Here is an 18,758-nt window from a genome sequence, read left to right on the forward strand (position 1 = left end):
AGCTCCTTGCCTTGATCCAAGCGGCTCGGCAACAGCTTATTCGAGACAGAGCCACTCGCGCCAGTACTATTGCGGATAGTGCTCCCGCTATGGGCCCCGATCTGAGACCGGCCCAGTTCGCCTCAAACGCTGCTCCGGACGACCCTTTAGGAGACTCCTCGTTAGACAGCAACAGACGGACCCATCCTCATTTTCGAGGACCATCTGCAAGACGCCACAGAGGCGAGATCTCTACCCAATTAACGCCTGCCCCTCAAACTAAGTCTATTGCGCTAGCACTCTAGACTAACTATCGTTTCCCTGACCCACCTCTCTTTGACAATAGAGAAGACCCTACGTTTGATTCGTGGATAATCGACCTAGACTCCAAGCTCGAGGCCTCAGGTTACATGGACCCTAGCGTATTAGAGAAACAACGGATGAACTACGCCCTCAGTCGTACTACTAGTGAGGCTAGAGCTCAACTGCTAACTCGCTTCCCTACTACTCTACGAAGAGTCCACCATGCGTTCCGTACGTTGGAAGAGATAGTCTAGTCCTTGGCTATAGCTTATGTAGACCCTTTCGAATCCTTAAAGAAGCAAGACGAGTATCGCTCTTTGGCTATAATAGACACTAAGACTGTACGACAGTTCAAGATCCGCTTTCTCACTTTGTCAGCTTAAGCAGGGATATCACAAGACTAGCTCTTCTCGGATTTCCGCTCTAAGCTTACGCCCCGCATCCATATCGCTATTGCAGGCCAAGTGTATAGCATGCGCCAAAGCTTTACCAACCTCTGCGCTATAGCAAAGCAGACCGACCTCAAACTCTCACACGTAGCTCAGACGAAGCTAGTGCCGACCCTAAGGAAGTCTCGTGCGGAAGCTCGCTCTACCACCGTCCAAGGACCCCAGGTACCGGTCAGGACAACACAACACTATCTGCCCGGACCACCTCGATCGTCTCCCAAGCTTGCTGCCCCTACGTTTCATCGGCAGGGCACTCCCAGCCGCCAGCAGTCAGCAGCTCCCCCTGACCCAAAGACTAGCCAGTGTTTCAACTACAAGAGGATTGGTCACTTTGCGAAGGACTGCCCTTCGGTTACACACTTGGATATTACCAACATGGAGAGTGCATTAGAGATAGAAGAGATTGCAACCTACCCTCAAGGCCACGTGGAAGAGGAAGAGGTAGAAGACGATGAAGACAACGCAAGTTAGCTTATGCCGGGAAATGGCGTAGCCTAAGGGAAGTCTCCTTCTTAGGCCGCTTTATCGATTGCTCAAAGCTAGACTTACGAGCAGTGATAGGTGGAATACACTTTTCGTACCTATATACTATCAGTTTTAATGCAATTAGTACTACCGTTCACCCTCTTATCGACACTAGAGCAAATGGCTTTGCCTTCATTACTTCTGCCCTTGCCCGCGACTTTGCGAACTTCACTAGTGCCAAGTTTCAGCGCTTACGCTCTCCTATCCCTGTTTTAGGCTTCAATGGCAAGTCTGGACAAGCTATCTCTCATTGCCTACGCCTCCACTTCACAGTAGACGGAAGGAAGCAGCTCTTAGTCCCTTTTTTGGTTACAGAGCTCGGCTCCCATGACATTATTCTAGGCCGCACCTAGCTAGAGATGTGTCAAGTCAAGCTAGACGTAGCTAAGCGCCAACTCCTTTAGCTAAAGGACTACACACCTTCAAACGTACGATCTACTTTGCCCGACAAGCACATGCCTCGCTACCATATGAGAAAGCTCCCGGTTGGACTTAGAAGCCAGGACTAGTTGGATACCGACTGTCATGACTTAGTAGTAGAGATCCAGGATCAACAACAAAGAAGTAGTGCTCAACATAGCTATGCCTAGCTAAATATCAATAGTTTAAGCCCACCTTCACCGTCCCCGCCGCCACAAGAGCCTAGTGCTACGCCACCAAAAGTGCCAAGCCTCCTACCTATACCAAAAGAGGAGCTTATGTTAAAAAAGCCACTACTAGCTCGTCCGCCCCCACCTATATCGGCAAAACCGCAAAGTTATGTGCCCCGACTACTTGGGAAGCGTACCTAGTCCCTAGATAACCGAGACAATATGCATAAGATGGATAATACCTTGTCTAGAAAGCTAAGTCAAAAGCCAACTCCACCGTAGCCTCCTCTAAAGCTATCAGACTACATACTAATGCCAAAAGCTATGGACCTCTGTTTAATTACACCAGAAGCGTTCCACCTCAACCTTCGCCAGCCAGATACTAAGCTCTTTACCACTAGCTTGTACGAGCTAGATCGGTTGATTGAGGATAAGCGTTATCAAGAAGCACGGCCAAGAGTAGAGATCAAGGAAGTCGAGCCGTCTATCCCAGCAACATACCAAGCATTCGCTCGAGCTTTCTCTAAAGACGATTCCAACACACTGCCTCCCTCTCGCTCGTACGACCATAAGATCGCCCTTGAGAAGGACGAAGCGAAGCTTCAGTTCACGCCTCTTTACAAAATGAGCGCTAAAGAGCTAGCAGTCACTAAGCAGTACTTGATAGACAACTTGTCTAAGGGCTTCATTGAACCTAGTCAGGCCCCATTCGCGGCACCCGTCCTCTTTGTGAAGAAATCTAGCGGAGCCTTACGATTTTGCATCGATTTCCGAAAGCTAAATGCTATTACGCGCAAAGACCGGTATCCATTGCCATTAATCGACAAGACTCTCGCCCGAATCGCCTTTACAAAGATCTACACAAAGCTAGACATACGCCAAGCCTTCCACCGAATCCGAATACACCTTGATTCGGAAGAACTAACTACCTTTCGTACTCGCTATGGAGCGTACAAGTGCAAAGTCTTGCCTTTCGGACTTACTAATGGGCCTGCTACGTATCAACGATATATAAACGATATATTATTTGATTACTTAGACGATTTTTATACTGCTTACCTCGATGATATCCTTATTTACTCCGATAATCCCCTCAAGCACAAAGAGCACGTGAGAAAAGTGCTGCAACGACTTTAAGACGCCGGCTTGCAAGCTAACCTCAAGAAGTGCGAATTCAACGTGACTTATACAAAGTATTTGGGTTTCATTATTAGTACAGAAGGCATATCTGTAGACCCAGAGAAGACGAGAGTAATAGAGGAATAGAAGCGCCCTAATACGGTTAAAAGCGTACAGTTATTCTTAGGCTTCTGCAACTTCTACCGCCGATTTATTAGGGAATATAGAAGGATTGCAGCTCCCTTGACTTAGCTTACGAAAGCGAACGTCCCCTTCCACTTTAATAGCGATTGCGAGACTGCTTTTGAGAAGCTTAAGCTATAGCTTATTACAGCACCAATTCTACAACACTACGACCCCGCGCTCGAGTGTATGATAGAAACGGACGCCTCCGATGGTGTAGTTGTAGGAATCCTCAACCAGAAGCATAGAGAGCAGTAGCTACCTGTGGCCTATTTCTCTAAGACTATAGCCCTTGCTAAGTTGAATTACGAGATCTATAACAAGGAGATGCTGGCTATTGTGAAGACTATAAAGGAATGGAGAGCTAAACTAGCCTCCACCCCTACACCTATCAAGGTTTACACCGATCACAAAGCCCTGGAGTACTTTATGTCATCCAAGAAGCTAACAGCCAGGCAAGCCCGTTGGGCAGAGCTGCTAGCAGACTTCCACTTCATTATCTTGTATCGCTCTGGCAAGGACAACCTGAAAGCTGACGCTTTAACACGCCGAAGTAATGAGACAAGCTCACAAGACTTGCTTAAGGAATCTTCTCGTACACAAACGTTCCTTATAGCCGATAAGCTAGATCCTCAGATCTATAGCGAGTTACGTGCATCCTCCTTGGAATTAGCTCCCGTGGATAGAGCTACTGTAGAGCACTCTTTTGACTTGATCGACCGCATCTTACAAGCCAATCGGGAAGCAAGAGCGCTAGCTACTCTCAGGCTACAAGCTGAACGTGTGGATAATAAGGACTTCTCGTTGCGTAATAGACTATTCTTGTACCAAGATAGGTTAGTCGTACCCGACTAGGACTATCTACGAGTGCACCTCATCCGAGAAGTTTATAATCAAATGCTTACAGCCCACCCTGGAAGAGATAAGACGTACTAGTTGCTCCGCTAAAGGTACTATTGGCCGCATATGCTTCGAGATGTAGCCTAGTACGTACGCAACTGCCATATTTGCGCTAGAGCCTCTTCACCACGCGACAAGACTCCTAGTCTCCTACAACCCCTGCCGATACTAGAACGTCCTTAGCAACATCTCTCAATAGACTTCTGCTCCTTTCCGCCTGACAAGCACGAGTACGACAGCGTCTGTGTAATCATCGACCGCCTTACTAAGCAAGCTGTCTCTATACCTTGCCACAAGACAATTAATGCAGAATAGCTAGCTCGCCTATTCCTCACGAATATCTTCCGGTACTACGGACGTCCCTTGGAGATCGTTAGTGACCGTAGCCCTCAATTCATCTCTGAGTTCTAGTAAGAGCTCTGCCGTATTATAGGCACTAAGATCACGCTTTCGACCGGCTATCACCCACAGACAGACGGCCAAACAGAAAACTACAATCAGGTCCTCCAAGCTAGACTAAAGCCGTTTGTTTCGTACTACTAAGACGACTAGTCGGACATGCTACCGATAATGGACTACGCTCAGCTATGCCTCCCGCAAGCAAGCATAGGGATGTCACCCTACGAAGTGCTATACGGCATTGCTCCCGTACTTCATTTCGACTAGAATACTCGTCCCGATAGCGACAATACTCCTAGCGCCAAGCTAAATAAAGAGAAAGCTCTAGTATTGGCCAGGAGGATGGACGAGGCTATTGCCATAGCCAGAAAGAACATGGAACAAGCTCAAAGCCGCATGAAGCGCTCGCAAGACGCTAGACGAAGAGTAGTTGACTGGAAAGTAGGTGACAGAGCCTACGTTACGATTACCCAGTATAATACTCAGCGCCCTAGCCGCAAGCTCGATAATGTACGCGCTAGTCCCTTCTTGATTCTTGAGAAAAAGGGCTACTCGTACAAACTCGATTTGCCAGCTTCTATGAAGGTTCACCCCGTGTTTTCAGCTGATAAATTGAGAAAAGACCCTGCGGACCCCTTGCCTGGGCAAGAGGAAGAGCCTCTGCCAGAGGTAAATATAACTGGTGATATCGAATGGGAAGTAGACGAGATCTTGGCCTCCAGACTAAGACGAAAGCAGCTGTAGTACCGAGTGAAGTGGCTGAATATGGACGAAGACCTAGAATGGTACCCGGCGTCCGACTTTAAATACGCTCCTGACAAGCTGATAGCGTATCACATGACTAATCCAAGCAAGCCTGGTCCCCCAGAGGCCCTTCCAGCTTGGAAGAAACAATTCGACGATGGAATTGACAATTATGATCACTTGGATAATGATAATTGGATGGATGCAACGACGAGGACGTCGTTCTTCGGAAGGGGGGGGTAATGTCACGGTTCTGGAGTCACGTGCTCGCTAAGTACTCACGTGACCGCTCACCTGTATATATGCTCTGCCTTCCGGCGCTTCTTTCCTTCCTTTCCTCTTTACCTTTAGATCCTAAGAGATAGCCTAATCGATTCCTCGTCTACGTACATGAGTCCAACCGTGCTGTCACAAAAGCAAGAAGACGCACACGGTACGAACGTGTAGTCAGCGACTATATTAGTTGTATTTTCTACAGCAACTCTAATTTTATTTAAACTACTATAATATAAAGAGTATAGCTAAGCACGTGCGCTATACCCGATTAGGTATAGTGCTAGGGAGACTAGCGCTCCCGGGCTAGTATTACACGTACTATTACAACGATCTTATTTAATACTAAAACTTAATTATACTTTTATATTTACTTTATATTCTAATAAAATATAATATTATAATTTTTAATAAAATTTTACGTAAAAATTCGAATTATTAATTAATTTTTATATAATATTTTATTAATAATAATTATTTAAACGTTTTCGTTCGGAAAAATAATATTAATTAAAAAAAAAAAAATTTTTTTTTCGAAAAACGAGCTATTAAAATATATTCGAAAATAATAATCCGAGTTTTTTTTTTTTTTTTTAAATTAATTATAATTAGCACGTGATTAAAACGCGGTTAATTATTAGCTCGGGAAAATAGCGTTTTTTAATTTTAAATTATAATATAAAAAAACAACGAATAAAAAAATAAAAAATAAAAAAATAAAATCGTAATAAAAAACGCGAAGTAATTTTAATAAATAAATTAATATTTATAATTTAAAAATAAATATTTTTATTAAATAATAAAAAATAAAATATAAAAATATTTTTTTAAATAAAAAAAATTTAATAATTTTTAAATAAAATAATAATTTTTAAATAATATAATAATACGATAAAAAATTTAATACGTAAATAAAATATTAATTCGATTATTTTTTAAAATTTAAAAATAAATTTTTTTTTTTTTAAAAAAATATATATACGTTAAAAAAATATTATATAAAAATTAAAAAATATTATTATTTTCGGTTTAATTTTTATCGCGAACGATTAAATAAACGATTAATTAAACGATTTAAATAATTTATAATAATAATATTTAACGTTTTAATTAAAAATTCGATAATTTTAAAATAAATTTATTCGAAATTTAAAAAAAAAATTTTTCGTATAAATTAAATTTATTTATTATTATAAAAATTTATTTTATTTTTTTCTAAATAAATTATATCGTAATTCGAACGATTTTTTATTTAAAATTAATATAATTAAAAATATTAAATAAAAAATTAATAAAATTATAGCGTTAAAAATTCGTTAAAAAATTTTTTAATATAAAGTTAAGTAGTTTAATATAAACGACGACTTAAATTAATATTTTACGTTTAATTTTAAATATTCTTTAATTAAACTAACAGCGTATTACTTCGATAATTCAGAGCAAAGTAACCCCCCTAAGGCGCTCCGTGCCTGGCAAAAGGCGTACGACGAAGGACGTGACAATTATGATGAATTGGACGATGATAAAGAAATGGATCAAACGACGAGGACGTCGTTCTTCGAAAGGGGGGGGTAATGTTACGGATCACGGATCACCTAATCGCCTGCCTAATCGCCTGCCCAATCGCCCGCGACAGAGGTCAGGCCGGGAATGGTGGCGTGAGTCCTTACAACAATCCTTCTCGAAATCCATATGTTTATCTTGATATAGGTCCATTTGCTCGAACCAATGCATCAACAACTCCACATTCGTTCCCTCAGGCGGGGCTTCATGTTCCTCCTCACCATTTTCAGCTGGTTTCGCAGGATACCGAACTTTCTCGAAAGCTACAATCTTCCTTTCAGTCTATAATCAGTATCTTCTTGTATAAAATAACGTCGAAGCCATACCCAGTATCGGTATCCACGATCTTGAACAATTTCTCCCCGGGCTTCTTATGGTCGCCTCTCAACCAAGCAGTCCAGAAATTATCTTGAATAGCTTGATCGACACCTGGCATGAGCTGACTCAGGATCGGGTCGTTTATGTATGCTTTCCCTAGGACAACTCCCAATTCTTCCAGGTCTGGGGTACCGGCTTCTTCTAGTTCGAAAGTCATGGTTCTACTTCCTCTACTCAGTGAGGATGAGATGTGATAAAAGGTCGGCTGCGAGTTTCAGTGTAATGATATCCGGCGGAGTTGTGTTCTTGTTGCACGTTTTTTTAAGTGAAAAATTGAAGAGCCAAGTACTTGTACTTCCATAAGTGGAAGCTGAATGAGCTCAAGCGGGGTTGACTAAAAGCTTACATGTACTAGGATAAGGTGGGCTAAATTTCTCTCCGATATAGCACCGTGAAAATTAAAAACGTGTATTAACAAAGCGAGTTGGGAGTGTTGGTTGGATCTGACCATGATGTTGGATGAACTGGGAGGGAAAGTTCGGTCGAACCAATTGAAAGCATTAATTGAACGCGCAATCTGGTACTCACTGTGAGGGATCCCTATCTCGAAACTAAAAATAACAATGGCAGACACTGGTGGCAGACTTTTCTGTTGGATGTGACGATTCAAGCCTAGAGGAGATTTAATCTCACCTATGAGAAGAGATATATAGAGCATCACCCAGGTTACCTAGGTAGACACCAGAGAAAATGTGGTCACGTGAGAAAGAATAGTGCTTGCGAATATATGCGAGATTTTCCTAGCTTCATCTAGCCTATTCATCTCGTTGCAAGACTCTCGGGTAAAGTTGTGGTAGGAACCAGACAAGTTACCATTTAGCTAAGACTTGTCACCGACCAAGCGTATTAGATCATGTCATGCTCACAGACTCAGATGGCTCATGCTCCTGCATGCAAGATATAACCACCATCAACCGCCACGGTCTGGCCATTCAAGTACTGATTAGCAGCACAGAACAAGACAGCTGCGGCCATATCTTGATCCTTTCCTGGTCGTCTAGCAGGAACCTTTGCGTATTTGTCTTTCTCGATGTGACTCTTCTGGTCAGATCCACTCTCTCCACCAGCAGTCATCTCAGAAGGGAATACACCCGGAGCAATGCTGTTGATACGAATCTTGAGACCTGAAGATGACAATTTTGATTAGTTTTGCTCCATGATACTATTTTGAGCAAGATAAAAAGGCCTTCGGGGGCTTACCATTTTCTGCGACCTCAGAAGCCAGCATCTTGGTGAGATGAATAGCAGCTGCCTTACTAGCATTATAGCCAAAATGATGTTGAGATGACTGAACGATACCCGAGATTGAAGAGATGTTGATGACCGTGCCCGAATAGCCATGTTGGTGATCAGAAGCTTTCTGTAGAAGCGGCAGGAAGGCCATAGTCATGAAGAACAGTTGTGGGACATTGGTCCTGTATGTACTGCACCAATCATCGAACGTCGAACCTTCCGCATCAAATAGATTCTTCTTCATCTCCTCGGCAGTCTTAGCCTCCGTCTGCTGCGTGTTGCCTGCAATGCCAGCATTGTTGATCAGGATGCACAAGCATTTCTCCCGAGACTCGATCTCCTTCACAAGCTTCTCAATCTCGCTCTTCGATGTGATATCCGCAGTGATGGGAATAATTTCGCCCTCGATATTCTGTCCGTGTGTCTTGACGACAGTCTCGAGCTTCTCTTCGGTTCGTCCGACGATGTAGACTTTCGCTCCGTTTACAGCAAGCGCCTGAGTTGCCATCAAACCAATTCCGCTGCCACCTCCAGTGATGAGAGCAACCTATTTCCGTCAACTTGCATGTCCAGCTACTCAAGTATAGAAGTTGATCTACCTTCCCCTTCACATTGAAGACTTCACTTAGAAGAAAGTTCTTATTAGTGTCAGACATCTTTGCTGTACTCGTAGAGAACTGTTTCTGGACTTGTCGTAGGCGATATGTAGGTGGTCCTGAAAATGGTTGGGCGTTCATAAGAAAACTTCCAGGTCGCGACGAATACAAACACGAAATACTACGGAGTGACGTCAATGGTCTAAGAAAGAGTTTACCCCTCAAGGTCTGCAAGGCCATTTCGTAATTGAGAAATGAGGAAAAGTGAAATGTTCATCCGTTCGAGAGATGCCTACCTACATGACTATTGATCGGAGCTGTGGTCCGGCTAGCAGAACAACTTGCAATCCATAACTTTACATCAGCCATTGGAAAGAAAAGACGTGAAACCTTGGGTATTCCTGCAAAGTAAGTATCACCTATGTAATCTGTAAGATGCAGTCGATGACGATGGGGTTGAGCACGGTATTTTGAAAGACGTCAGAGCTGCTAAGCCTGTTCAAGACTAGCACCATCATGAATATACGCTATCACGTGAGCATACCCCCTTTCTACACTTGGTGGCCAGCGTGTTAAGGGGCCTAAGCGAGAGAGACGGGCATGTATGTGTCAGTCAAAACAGCTGTGATAAGAAACGACCCGTCGTGGGATTCAACTATCAAGATCAGTCCTCATCCACCTCGTCTTCCTCCGCTCCAACCTCTCCCGAACAAAATCTACACTTCTTTGCAATTTCAACTGCCATATCCGCAATACTAACCTCACTCAAAATCTCAAAGATACTAACATCTACACCCGTCTCCTGAAAAATCCAATTACGAGTCCCAACGGCCACCAAGGAATCCACGCCGTAAGCGTTGGCAGGTTTATTCGTATCTAGATCTGCCGCTAACATATTCATCGATCTGGAAAGAAGTATGACAAGGCCCTCGAGTATTATTTCTGAGGCTTCGGAAAGCGAGTTCGCGATTGACAAGAGTTCCTGCATAGAGATTGATTCCGGATCCTGAGAAGTAGGAACGATGTCGACCTCTCGCAAGATCGAGAACCTAGCTTCGCGAAGCCAGTATGGATCATGAACTCGATTCTGTTTAATCAATCCACCTGTCCCTGTACCGAGAATTATCTGTGCTGGGAGAGTGTGGCCATCTTCTGTGTAGCCCGCCATCGCTGCAGACACAATGATATGGAAATCCTGACTTGTCAGCAATTGTCATGGATGAATACAAAACTTATTACCTTCTCACGAATACTGATAAAGCCAGATGCTCGAAGCATATCAAGTGTAGCCTCATCTTCCGCGACCATCTGCTGAACATCAGCAAGTAAGTCTTGACCAGTTATTTCCGACTTACTCCTGCGCCAAGAATAGGGCCAAGATCTAATGAAACAGCAGCCAGGCCATTAGTTCGTCGATGTTGTGCCAACGCATCTTGGAAGCCATTTCCCGCGTTGTAATTTGATTGGCCTCGGGCACCTATAATGCCTGCAGATGAAGACAAAAAGATGAAGAAGTCGAGATCTCTTGGCATCAATTCGTGTAGGTTCCAGCTTCCTTGAATCTTCGGCCGTGTCGCAGCAATCCAGTCCTCGTAGGTCATATTATCAAAGATGGCATCCTACAAATTGTCAATTAGCATATTTGTCATACGATGTGAGAGGGCTAGAAACCTTGATAACAGCGGCACCCTGGATCACTCCTTTGATGGGAGGCATCTCCTCCTGGCATCGCTGAAGGACAGCACTCAGCTGGATTCTATCACAAACGTCGCACGTGTATACTCGAGTTTGAATTCCGTTTGACTGAAGATCCTCGAGAAAGGTGACTTGCTGGTCAGAAACAGCACCAGACCTCGACAAAAAGACTAGATATCTGGCGCCGCTCCGGATGAGAAGACTGGCAAGGCTGCGGCCAAGACCACCTAGGCCACCAACAAGAACATATGACGCTCCGGAATTCAGTTGAAGTTGGTGTGAATCATGAGGTATAATAGGGACAAGGTCAGTGTCGCCGAATCCGATCACAGTCTTGCCATGCGTCTGGTCTAGCGCACTTTTGAAAGCAGTCGAAAGTTCGGACAGAGGATAGACAATCAAAGGGTCTGATCTTTGAATTGCCTCCATACTGATTAACTTCCAACAAGAATCGAATATTCGGCATAGTAGCGGCTGATTTTGCTGAATGATATGGCTAAGATTGACGGTAGAATAGCTAACATTGCGATGAGTCGCTATATTCTTTGGCATGACAGCGTCGCCGTATGTCGAATCGCCGATTTGAACAAAACGGCCAACTTCATGCCATTAACTCAAGGTTTTCAAGAATTGATAGATCACTTACATTCAGAGACAAGTCTCCATGATTGGGCGAAATGTTGTTTTCCAAGAGCAGTCAAGATTAGGTCTACACCTCTGCCGCTAGTTAATCTCCGGAGTTCCTTGCCAAAGCCGACATAATCTAGTATGTGGCTGTCAGATATCCCATGCAACTTGATCAATGTTTTGCGTTCATCTGCTGAATAAATCGTCACATATATTTCGGCGTCCACGTGCTTTGAGAGTTGGATAGCTGCTTGGCCCAAACCACTTGCACCTCCATGAATGAGGACTGATTCTCCCTGCTGTAACCTGCCAACTGTCATGGTCGAGTAGTAGGCAGTCATTAAATCGTTAGGGTAAGATGCTGCGACCTCGAATATCATGCCGTCTGGAACGAGTTGCACCAATGCTTCTTGACTCCGAACAAATGTCCTGAAGGCACCCTGCGCGACTGTGACAACTCGATCTCCTGGCTTCAGGTTGACGACGGCTGAACCTACACTTTTAACGACACCCGCCGCGTCGGAACCAATAGTGCTGCTCGATGTCTGACCCATTGCAGTTTCGACATCGTGTTGATTGATACCAACTGCCTCAACCTTGATTTCGATCTCTTTGGCATGAAGATCCAAAGCCGTGTCTCCATCGTCATTGAAATAAAAAGAATCAAGACCGCTTGGTGTAGCCATTTCTAACTGCAAGGGACGATCTTTTTGCAAGAATGTTAACTTGGTGGGCGCTCTTTTAGCATCTCCACGTTCAATTCTAGAACACAGCTGAGTCTGTAGGACAATCCTTGGAACCAGAAGCTTTCCATCACGTTCTGCATGCTCGGTTTCTTCGCAAGGTGCGGTGAAATCAAATGATTTTTGAAAGACCTTCATTATCGTGATTGGTGGCTCATCAGAAGTCAGGTCCAAAGTGGGATCTAAGTCGATGGTATAGAGTAGCTTTCGTGGGTCTTCCGCTCGTAGTGTCCTGAAGAGAGCACTGATCGGACTTGACATTGGGTTTGAGCAGTCGACTTGACCGCCTCTCGTTACCCACAAACATCCTTTCGTCCGGTTCATGAGTGATCGGAATCCTTCGAACTCGTCACTCGTCCAATTGTGTAGTAAACAATCTTCAATTCCCAAAAGGGCAATGCATAACTTGCCCACACACTGTTCGTGTGACTTCAATAAAGAAGTATTTCTGCATTGTGCCCCTATTGAGTAGACCGCTGAAGTCAACTTGGAATGCAAACTTATAAGCTCCGAAGACGGATCATCAGGTAAAACCAAGATAATTTCGGTTCCCTTGAGGGCATCCATTGATAAATGTTTCGAAGCATCATGATCTTCTTCCCATACAAGCTCCGCACACAGATTATGATTGTTAGGTATAAATCCAACCTCGGTGAAATCATTCCTGGCAGATGATAGGGCAGTGAAATGCAAGTCATCCACGACCAATACCGGTTTTTCCGATGAAGGACCAAACATCGTGATGCATCCAGTGGCGTCTCTAATCGCGTATCTCTTCGCCTCTGAAAAGCCTTGAAGTTTACAGCCAGCACCACTAGGGAACTCGGCAGATATGACCATCCTCTTGAGGAAAGATGGAATCATTGGCTCACTTCCCGCAACGAAGACGGTTTGGAACATCGCGTCCAAGGTCGCAGGATGAATCAAATGAGGATATTCGTAGTGGGCAGGCATGAGCTTCGCAGTATCCGGAATTTGCACAGTTGTGCAGCTAACATTGTTTTTCTGGGACATGGACACGATGTTCTGGAAACACGGGCCGTACTTCAACCCGATGTTTTCAAATGCTTCGTACAACTGTCGAGGAGAATAGCTCTCAGTGCAATAACTCCTAGCAGCTGTGAACTTCGCAACCTTATCGTCTGCATCGACAATCTCGTCTTCGATGGGTACATGATGAATAGTTAATGAACCATAGGCATTCCTGATCCAGTCGATATCAAGAAGCTTGGAGTAAATGGTAAATTCGAATCTAGACATCTGGAGTTTGCCTTGGAGAATGACATCCTCATTCTTCTTGAGGTTCAGCGCCGTCTCCAAACCGTGAGAGGAATCTGGTATAACCATAGCTTTCTCAATATGAACATTCGTCAATTCATACTCGTATGCCCTGCGATCAATGTCTTGTATCTGTCGAGCAGCTTCAAGTACCATAGACAGCATGCCGGCCGCAGGATATATGATTGTGTTTTGAACCTGGTGATCCTGAAGCCATGGATTTTCAGACAAACGGAGAAAACCGCGCCATCGAGGCTCCAGTGACACGGAATCTGTGCTTGGAGCACCAATTAAGTCTTGACGAGCCCATTTACGGAAACGATGGGCAGTACCCATATGAGATTCGTGCCAGTATGTCTGGGTATCTACAAAGGTCAAAACGATTATTAAAAAATGCTCTCTACTCACGATTCCAAGGATACGAGGGTAGATCACTGAGAACACGATTCTTTGTAGTTCGAGTGCTGGCAATGTCAGTCACAACTCATATCAGCTAGTACTCTTACCTGTTATTAATGATCTCGAAGTTGATACGAGTTCCTAGACTCCATAGATGGCCCATTGCCTCTAATGATGTCACAGTGGCATCTTTGCCTCGATATAACGTAGAGAAGTAAGCTGGTCGAGACTTCGGTTTCCTTCTAGCATCAAGGATTTGCTTCAGAGGTCCTTGCAGGACTGAATGCGGACCTATTTCGAGCAGAACATTTGCCTTCCTAGTCTTCGTCTGCAATAGAGCGTTGACAGCTGCAGAAAATACAACAGGAGATACCAGGTTTCGAGCCCAGTAAGCGGGACCCAAATCACTCCGTTGAATGCATGTGCCCGTGACAGACGAGAACATCTGAATATCCGAGTCTGTCTCAAGTATCTGGATGTCTTTGATGGCATCTAAATAATTGCTCTCAATGATTTCCATATGATGGGAGTGGTATGCGTTCTCAACCTTGAGCATACGGGCAAAGATACCATCTTGGTACAGAAGCTCCTCTAGCTCAAGAATAGCATCTTCATCTCCTGATATCGTCACATTTTCTGGGCCGTTGATGCATGCTACTATGGCCAATCCTTTTGTCAATCGATTGACTAAAACTTCTGCGGCTTCCTGGGACAGTGCGACTGCCAACATCCTACCTCGTAGTGTCGGAGCGAGGACCTTAATAGAACTTGTTAACAAGCCGCGATGAAACGCTAGTTGTAATGCATCTTCCCTGCTTATAGCCCCAACAGCATATGCTGCAGCAATTTCGCCGGACGAGTGGCCCACCACCGCATGAGGCAACACGCCCCAATCTTGCAACAAGTCTACCAAAGCAATTTGTAGAGCAGTACATAACGGCTGACTTATGTTTGGAAGATTGATCATAGAAGTGCTTTCATCCTTCGTGAACTCGATCATGAGAGACCATTCGCATCCGATAGATCGTAAAAACAGGTCAGCCTCATAGAGTGTGCTCCGAAAGTTGCGATATTGAAGCAATTCTCTTCCCATTGCGAACCACTGGGCCCCTTGGCCACTGAATACGAAGGCGATGGTGGGTGGCCGAGACGAACGACATGGCTTTGACAGGTTATTCAGAAGCACGGTACTGAGCTTTTCTGGTGTTGAAGTGACAACGAATGCTTTCCATGCAAAGTGAGTACGTCGCCTTGATAGAGTATATGTAACGTCGTCTCCGAGTTGCAATATCTCCTGTTCGCTTAATTTTGTCCAGTCTTTTCTTCCAAAATAATCCGAATACGCTGTCGAAAGTCTACCGATACCGCTCTCCTCGTGAGAGGAAATGACGTATAAGTTTGGAGACGGACTTGAGGAGATATAATCAACCAGGGAAGACCCCAAAAATGGTGGGCTAAGAAACACTCCAGAGTCCGAAGTGGAAGTGGAAGAGGAAGGGAGCGGTGACAAATCAACAGAGCAGTGATTGCCTTCAATGCCTCGATCGGAAAAATAGTTTAGAGAATCGTCCAAGATGATATGTGCATTTGTTCCACCAAATCCGAAGCAATTGAGTGAAATTCTTCGCAGCCCTTCGCGTGGCCATGCTGTCAACTCCTTGGGTATCTACAGACTTTAGCCATGTCCGACGAAAAGTGCTACAGTACTTTCATACCTTGATTCTCCAAGCGTTTAGGTCGATCCTAGGGTTGACTTTCTCAAAATAAAGATTCGATGGTATCATGCCCTTCTCCAACATTAAGACTGATTTAATCAGCCCCGCAATTCCAGCACAGCCTTCAAGATGACCAATATTAGTCTTCACGGAGCCAACATATATTGGATCGATAGGATCTCGACTCCCGGTGAACGTTTCTGAGATAGCTCCTAGCTCAGTCGGATCTCCAGCCTGAGTGCCTGTGCCATGCGCTTCGAAGTATGCTGTACTGTTGTAGTCCAATCCAGATGCTTTATAAACGGCGCGTATGTTCAAAGCCTGCGCCTCTTTACTCGGCATGGTGATTCCTGGTGTTTTGCCATCTTGGTTGACGCCCGATCCTCGGATGACTGCCCGGATGGTGTCGTTGTCCCGCAAGGCTGCGTGCAGTGGCTTCAAAACCACACAGCCTATTCCTTCCCCGCGCCCATACCCATTCGCGCGTTCATCAAAAGCAAAGCATTTTCCGTCAGGACTGAGGAAGTTGAGGGCTGTCATTGGCAACATCGTTGCCGGAGTCAATACCAGTCCAGCTCCCATAGCGAGTGCCTGCTTTTAATCAGCAAGATTGCTAAGATCTCCATGCCATGCTTACTAGACTTGATTCGCCAGTCCTTAGACTCTGGCACGCAAGATGGACGCCAACGAGACTTGCCGAGCATCCGGTATCAAGCGTCATACTCGGTCCACGAAGGTCATAAAACCAGGATATTCTATTTGACATGATTGCAATTCCGTTTCCGGTTGCGGCATATTGTGGCGAATCGTCAGGATCGCGGAGACAAATTTGCTCATAGTCTCAACGACTTAGCGCTTCATTGTAACAAACGCTCGTGACAGCTCACCTTTCACAAAAGAGCCACAATATACAGCTGTTGATGTGCCAAGCAGAGTGTCGATAGGAATACCAGCTGAGGTCAAGCGTCAGTGGACCATCGATTTATTTACCAGCGGACTTTGACTTTATACCATTTTCAAATGCTTCGTATGAGACTTCAAGTAGAATCCGTTGCTGTGGATCCATAGCGGCAGCTTCGTGTGATGTTGTAGAGAAAAACTATGAAAAGCACCCTTTCAGCACAGAGCAAGAGGACAAAAAAGGACTTTACCACATACTGGAGCATCGAATGCGGCAATATCGTCCTTCAAAAAGTGCCCTCCTCTGAAACATATCTTTAAAAGCCTTAGCATTGCTCGTACACTAAACGCAAGTGGAAAGTTACCGAGCCCTGTCTTTCTGTGCTTGGATGATAAAATCCGTCAATGTTGATGCGATCTTTTGGGAATTGAGACCAGGCGCTACGACCATTGGCCAGCATGTCCCAGAGCCTTTCTGGAGAAGTTGCATCCCCAGGAAAACGACATCCCATACCAATCACCGCAATTGGCATACAGGCATCTTCTTTGGGAAAGGCCATGCTTTATATTTGAAGCTGGATCTCAAGAGAAAGACAGCCACTCATGACTCTGATGAATTTGGAAAGATGAAAAGAAGCTGACTGGCTTTGTGGGGATGGAAGGGTCGATGGGAGAAGGTTCCAAGAAGGAAGTAGATATCGAACACTTGTAACGAAATAGGAAGAGGGGCTTGCAAGTAATCCTACCAATCTTCTGCAGCTAAGCTTGTCATACTTCAGTCAAGTGCAACTTGCAGCCAATCCCTCATGTTAAGACTGTTTTCCAAATGCAAATACATCCTGGGCTGACAGGTCGTTCGCGGGTGTGGAGTAACGGAAAGCTGCATGAGCTAATCCCCTTCGAGACAAGGGCTTAGTCGTTCCGAGATGTTCAACCACTCAACCTCGCCAACTCTACCTTCAAAATGGTATAGACTTCGCAATCTCATTTAATAGCCGAAAGTTAAGCTGGATCTTGGATGCGATCGTCTTTATGTGCTCTTATTCCGTCAAAGATATGAGCTGCCCTTACGGGTAAGCTCCTCGGCTGGCTTTAATGCTAGTGCTTGCCATGTCAATGGAGGAAGGGAATCAAGCAACTACCTTTTTCGCCCAGGATTTTCGAACCCTTTCTTACTAATCCTCTCTTTTACCTAGGTAGCTTGCCCGATGTCTCCATTCGGTCTATTTTGTATGCTCAACGAATTGGACATATGAGAGAACAAGTTACCACAATGTTTGATAGTAGCTTGTGAACGTCAAGCAAGATGATTTGTCACCGCATGCGAGGAAGCCTATTCCGCCAATTATATCATATTTACCAAACACTAGCAGCCATCGAGTGGAATATGAATTTGCCAAGTTCGACGGCCTCTCGCTGACATATATCTTTGTAAAATCTTCATCTTGCCTCTGACTATTAGCTATACTCCATATATACCAACTAGCCGCTGTCTCTCTCCCTCACCAGACCGAAGGGAAAGAACCGGACAACCATACGTTTGATACTGGATATTGAAGACTCAACGTTAATCCCAATGTTAGATACTCCGTTCGCGATCCGACATCGCTCCCTTCGACCCACAGGTCGCACTGCGGCTCTAAACGGCATGACCCGCTTGACATCGATTTTGCAGCCTCACGAGATTTACTCGAGAGCGCGTCTTTCGTGATCAAAATAAGTACTTGCTTCGAAGCGGAGTGGGGTATCTATAACAAAGACCAATTCTCAAATTCCCTTTCAATAGACCCATCGACCAAAACTCAAATCACAAAACCTCCCTCTAATCACACGCTGTAATATCCAAACCTCCATCATGCCCCTCATCTCCCAACATCGTTCAACACCCTCAACTCGATCAAAGTCCTCGCAGCATAATCCTTATCCGCCTCAACCGCCACCATCCATCAGTACTAACACCAACAACCCCTCTCAAGGCAAGGAAAATAATACCTCTCGCAGCTCTCAAACCCTTCAACTCTTCCAGAGTAGGACAGCATCTAGTCTCGAAATCGTACTGTGCCTGATCTCTTATCCTCCTCATCCTACTTCGATATAACTGTATAGACCATCCTGCTCCGTATAATAAGGCGGAGGCTGTTGCGTAATGGGTGACACCGAGGGTGGG

General features: G+C 44.7%; 3 protein-coding genes across 3 annotated transcripts; all 3 read right to left on the reverse strand.

Annotated features, from left to right (window-relative positions):
* Nucleotides 1-6,878: 6,878 nt before the first annotated feature.
* On the reverse strand, nt 6,879-7,654 carry LY89DRAFT_790642 (uncharacterized protein). The gene is made up of 2 exons (XM_018223396.1): nt 7,354-7,654; nt 6,879-7,301 (listed from the first exon to the last, which is right to left on the reverse strand). The coding sequence occupies exons 1-2, from the start codon at nt 7,560-7,562 to the stop codon at nt 7,049-7,051; spliced, it is 462 nt and encodes a 153-aa protein (XP_018060599.1). The 5' UTR covers nt 7,563-7,654; the 3' UTR covers nt 6,879-7,048.
* Nucleotides 7,655-8,198: 544 nt separating this feature from the next.
* LY89DRAFT_692583 (NAD(P)-binding protein) lies at nt 8,199-9,655 on the reverse strand. The gene is made up of 3 exons (XM_018216565.1): nt 9,238-9,655; nt 8,606-9,185; nt 8,199-8,529 (listed from the first exon to the last, which is right to left on the reverse strand). Exons 1-3 carry the CDS (start codon nt 9,292-9,294, stop codon nt 8,285-8,287), a joined length of 882 nt encoding a protein of 293 aa, XP_018060600.1. The 5' UTR covers nt 9,295-9,655; the 3' UTR covers nt 8,199-8,284.
* Nucleotides 9,656-9,763: 108 nt separating this feature from the next.
* Nucleotides 9,764-17,397, reverse strand: LY89DRAFT_712655 (ketoacyl-synt-domain-containing protein). The gene is made up of 13 exons (XM_018217995.1): nt 16,957-17,397; nt 16,850-16,906; nt 16,703-16,790; nt 16,579-16,644; nt 16,329-16,531; nt 15,692-16,282; nt 14,084-15,642; nt 13,986-14,041; nt 11,576-13,942; nt 10,906-11,528; nt 10,590-10,853; nt 10,474-10,542; nt 9,764-10,429 (listed from the first exon to the last, which is right to left on the reverse strand). Exons 1-13 carry the CDS (start codon nt 17,149-17,151, stop codon nt 9,899-9,901), a joined length of 6,669 nt encoding a protein of 2,222 aa, XP_018060601.1. The 5' UTR covers nt 17,152-17,397; the 3' UTR covers nt 9,764-9,898.
* Nucleotides 17,398-18,758: the final 1,361 nt, after the last annotated feature.

Source organism: Mollisia scopiformis (genome assembly GCF_001500285.1).
Source record: "Mollisia scopiformis unplaced genomic scaffold LY89scaffold_46, whole genome shotgun sequence".
Classification (NCBI taxonomy): domain Eukaryota; kingdom Fungi; phylum Ascomycota; class Leotiomycetes; order Helotiales; family Mollisiaceae; genus Mollisia; species Mollisia scopiformis.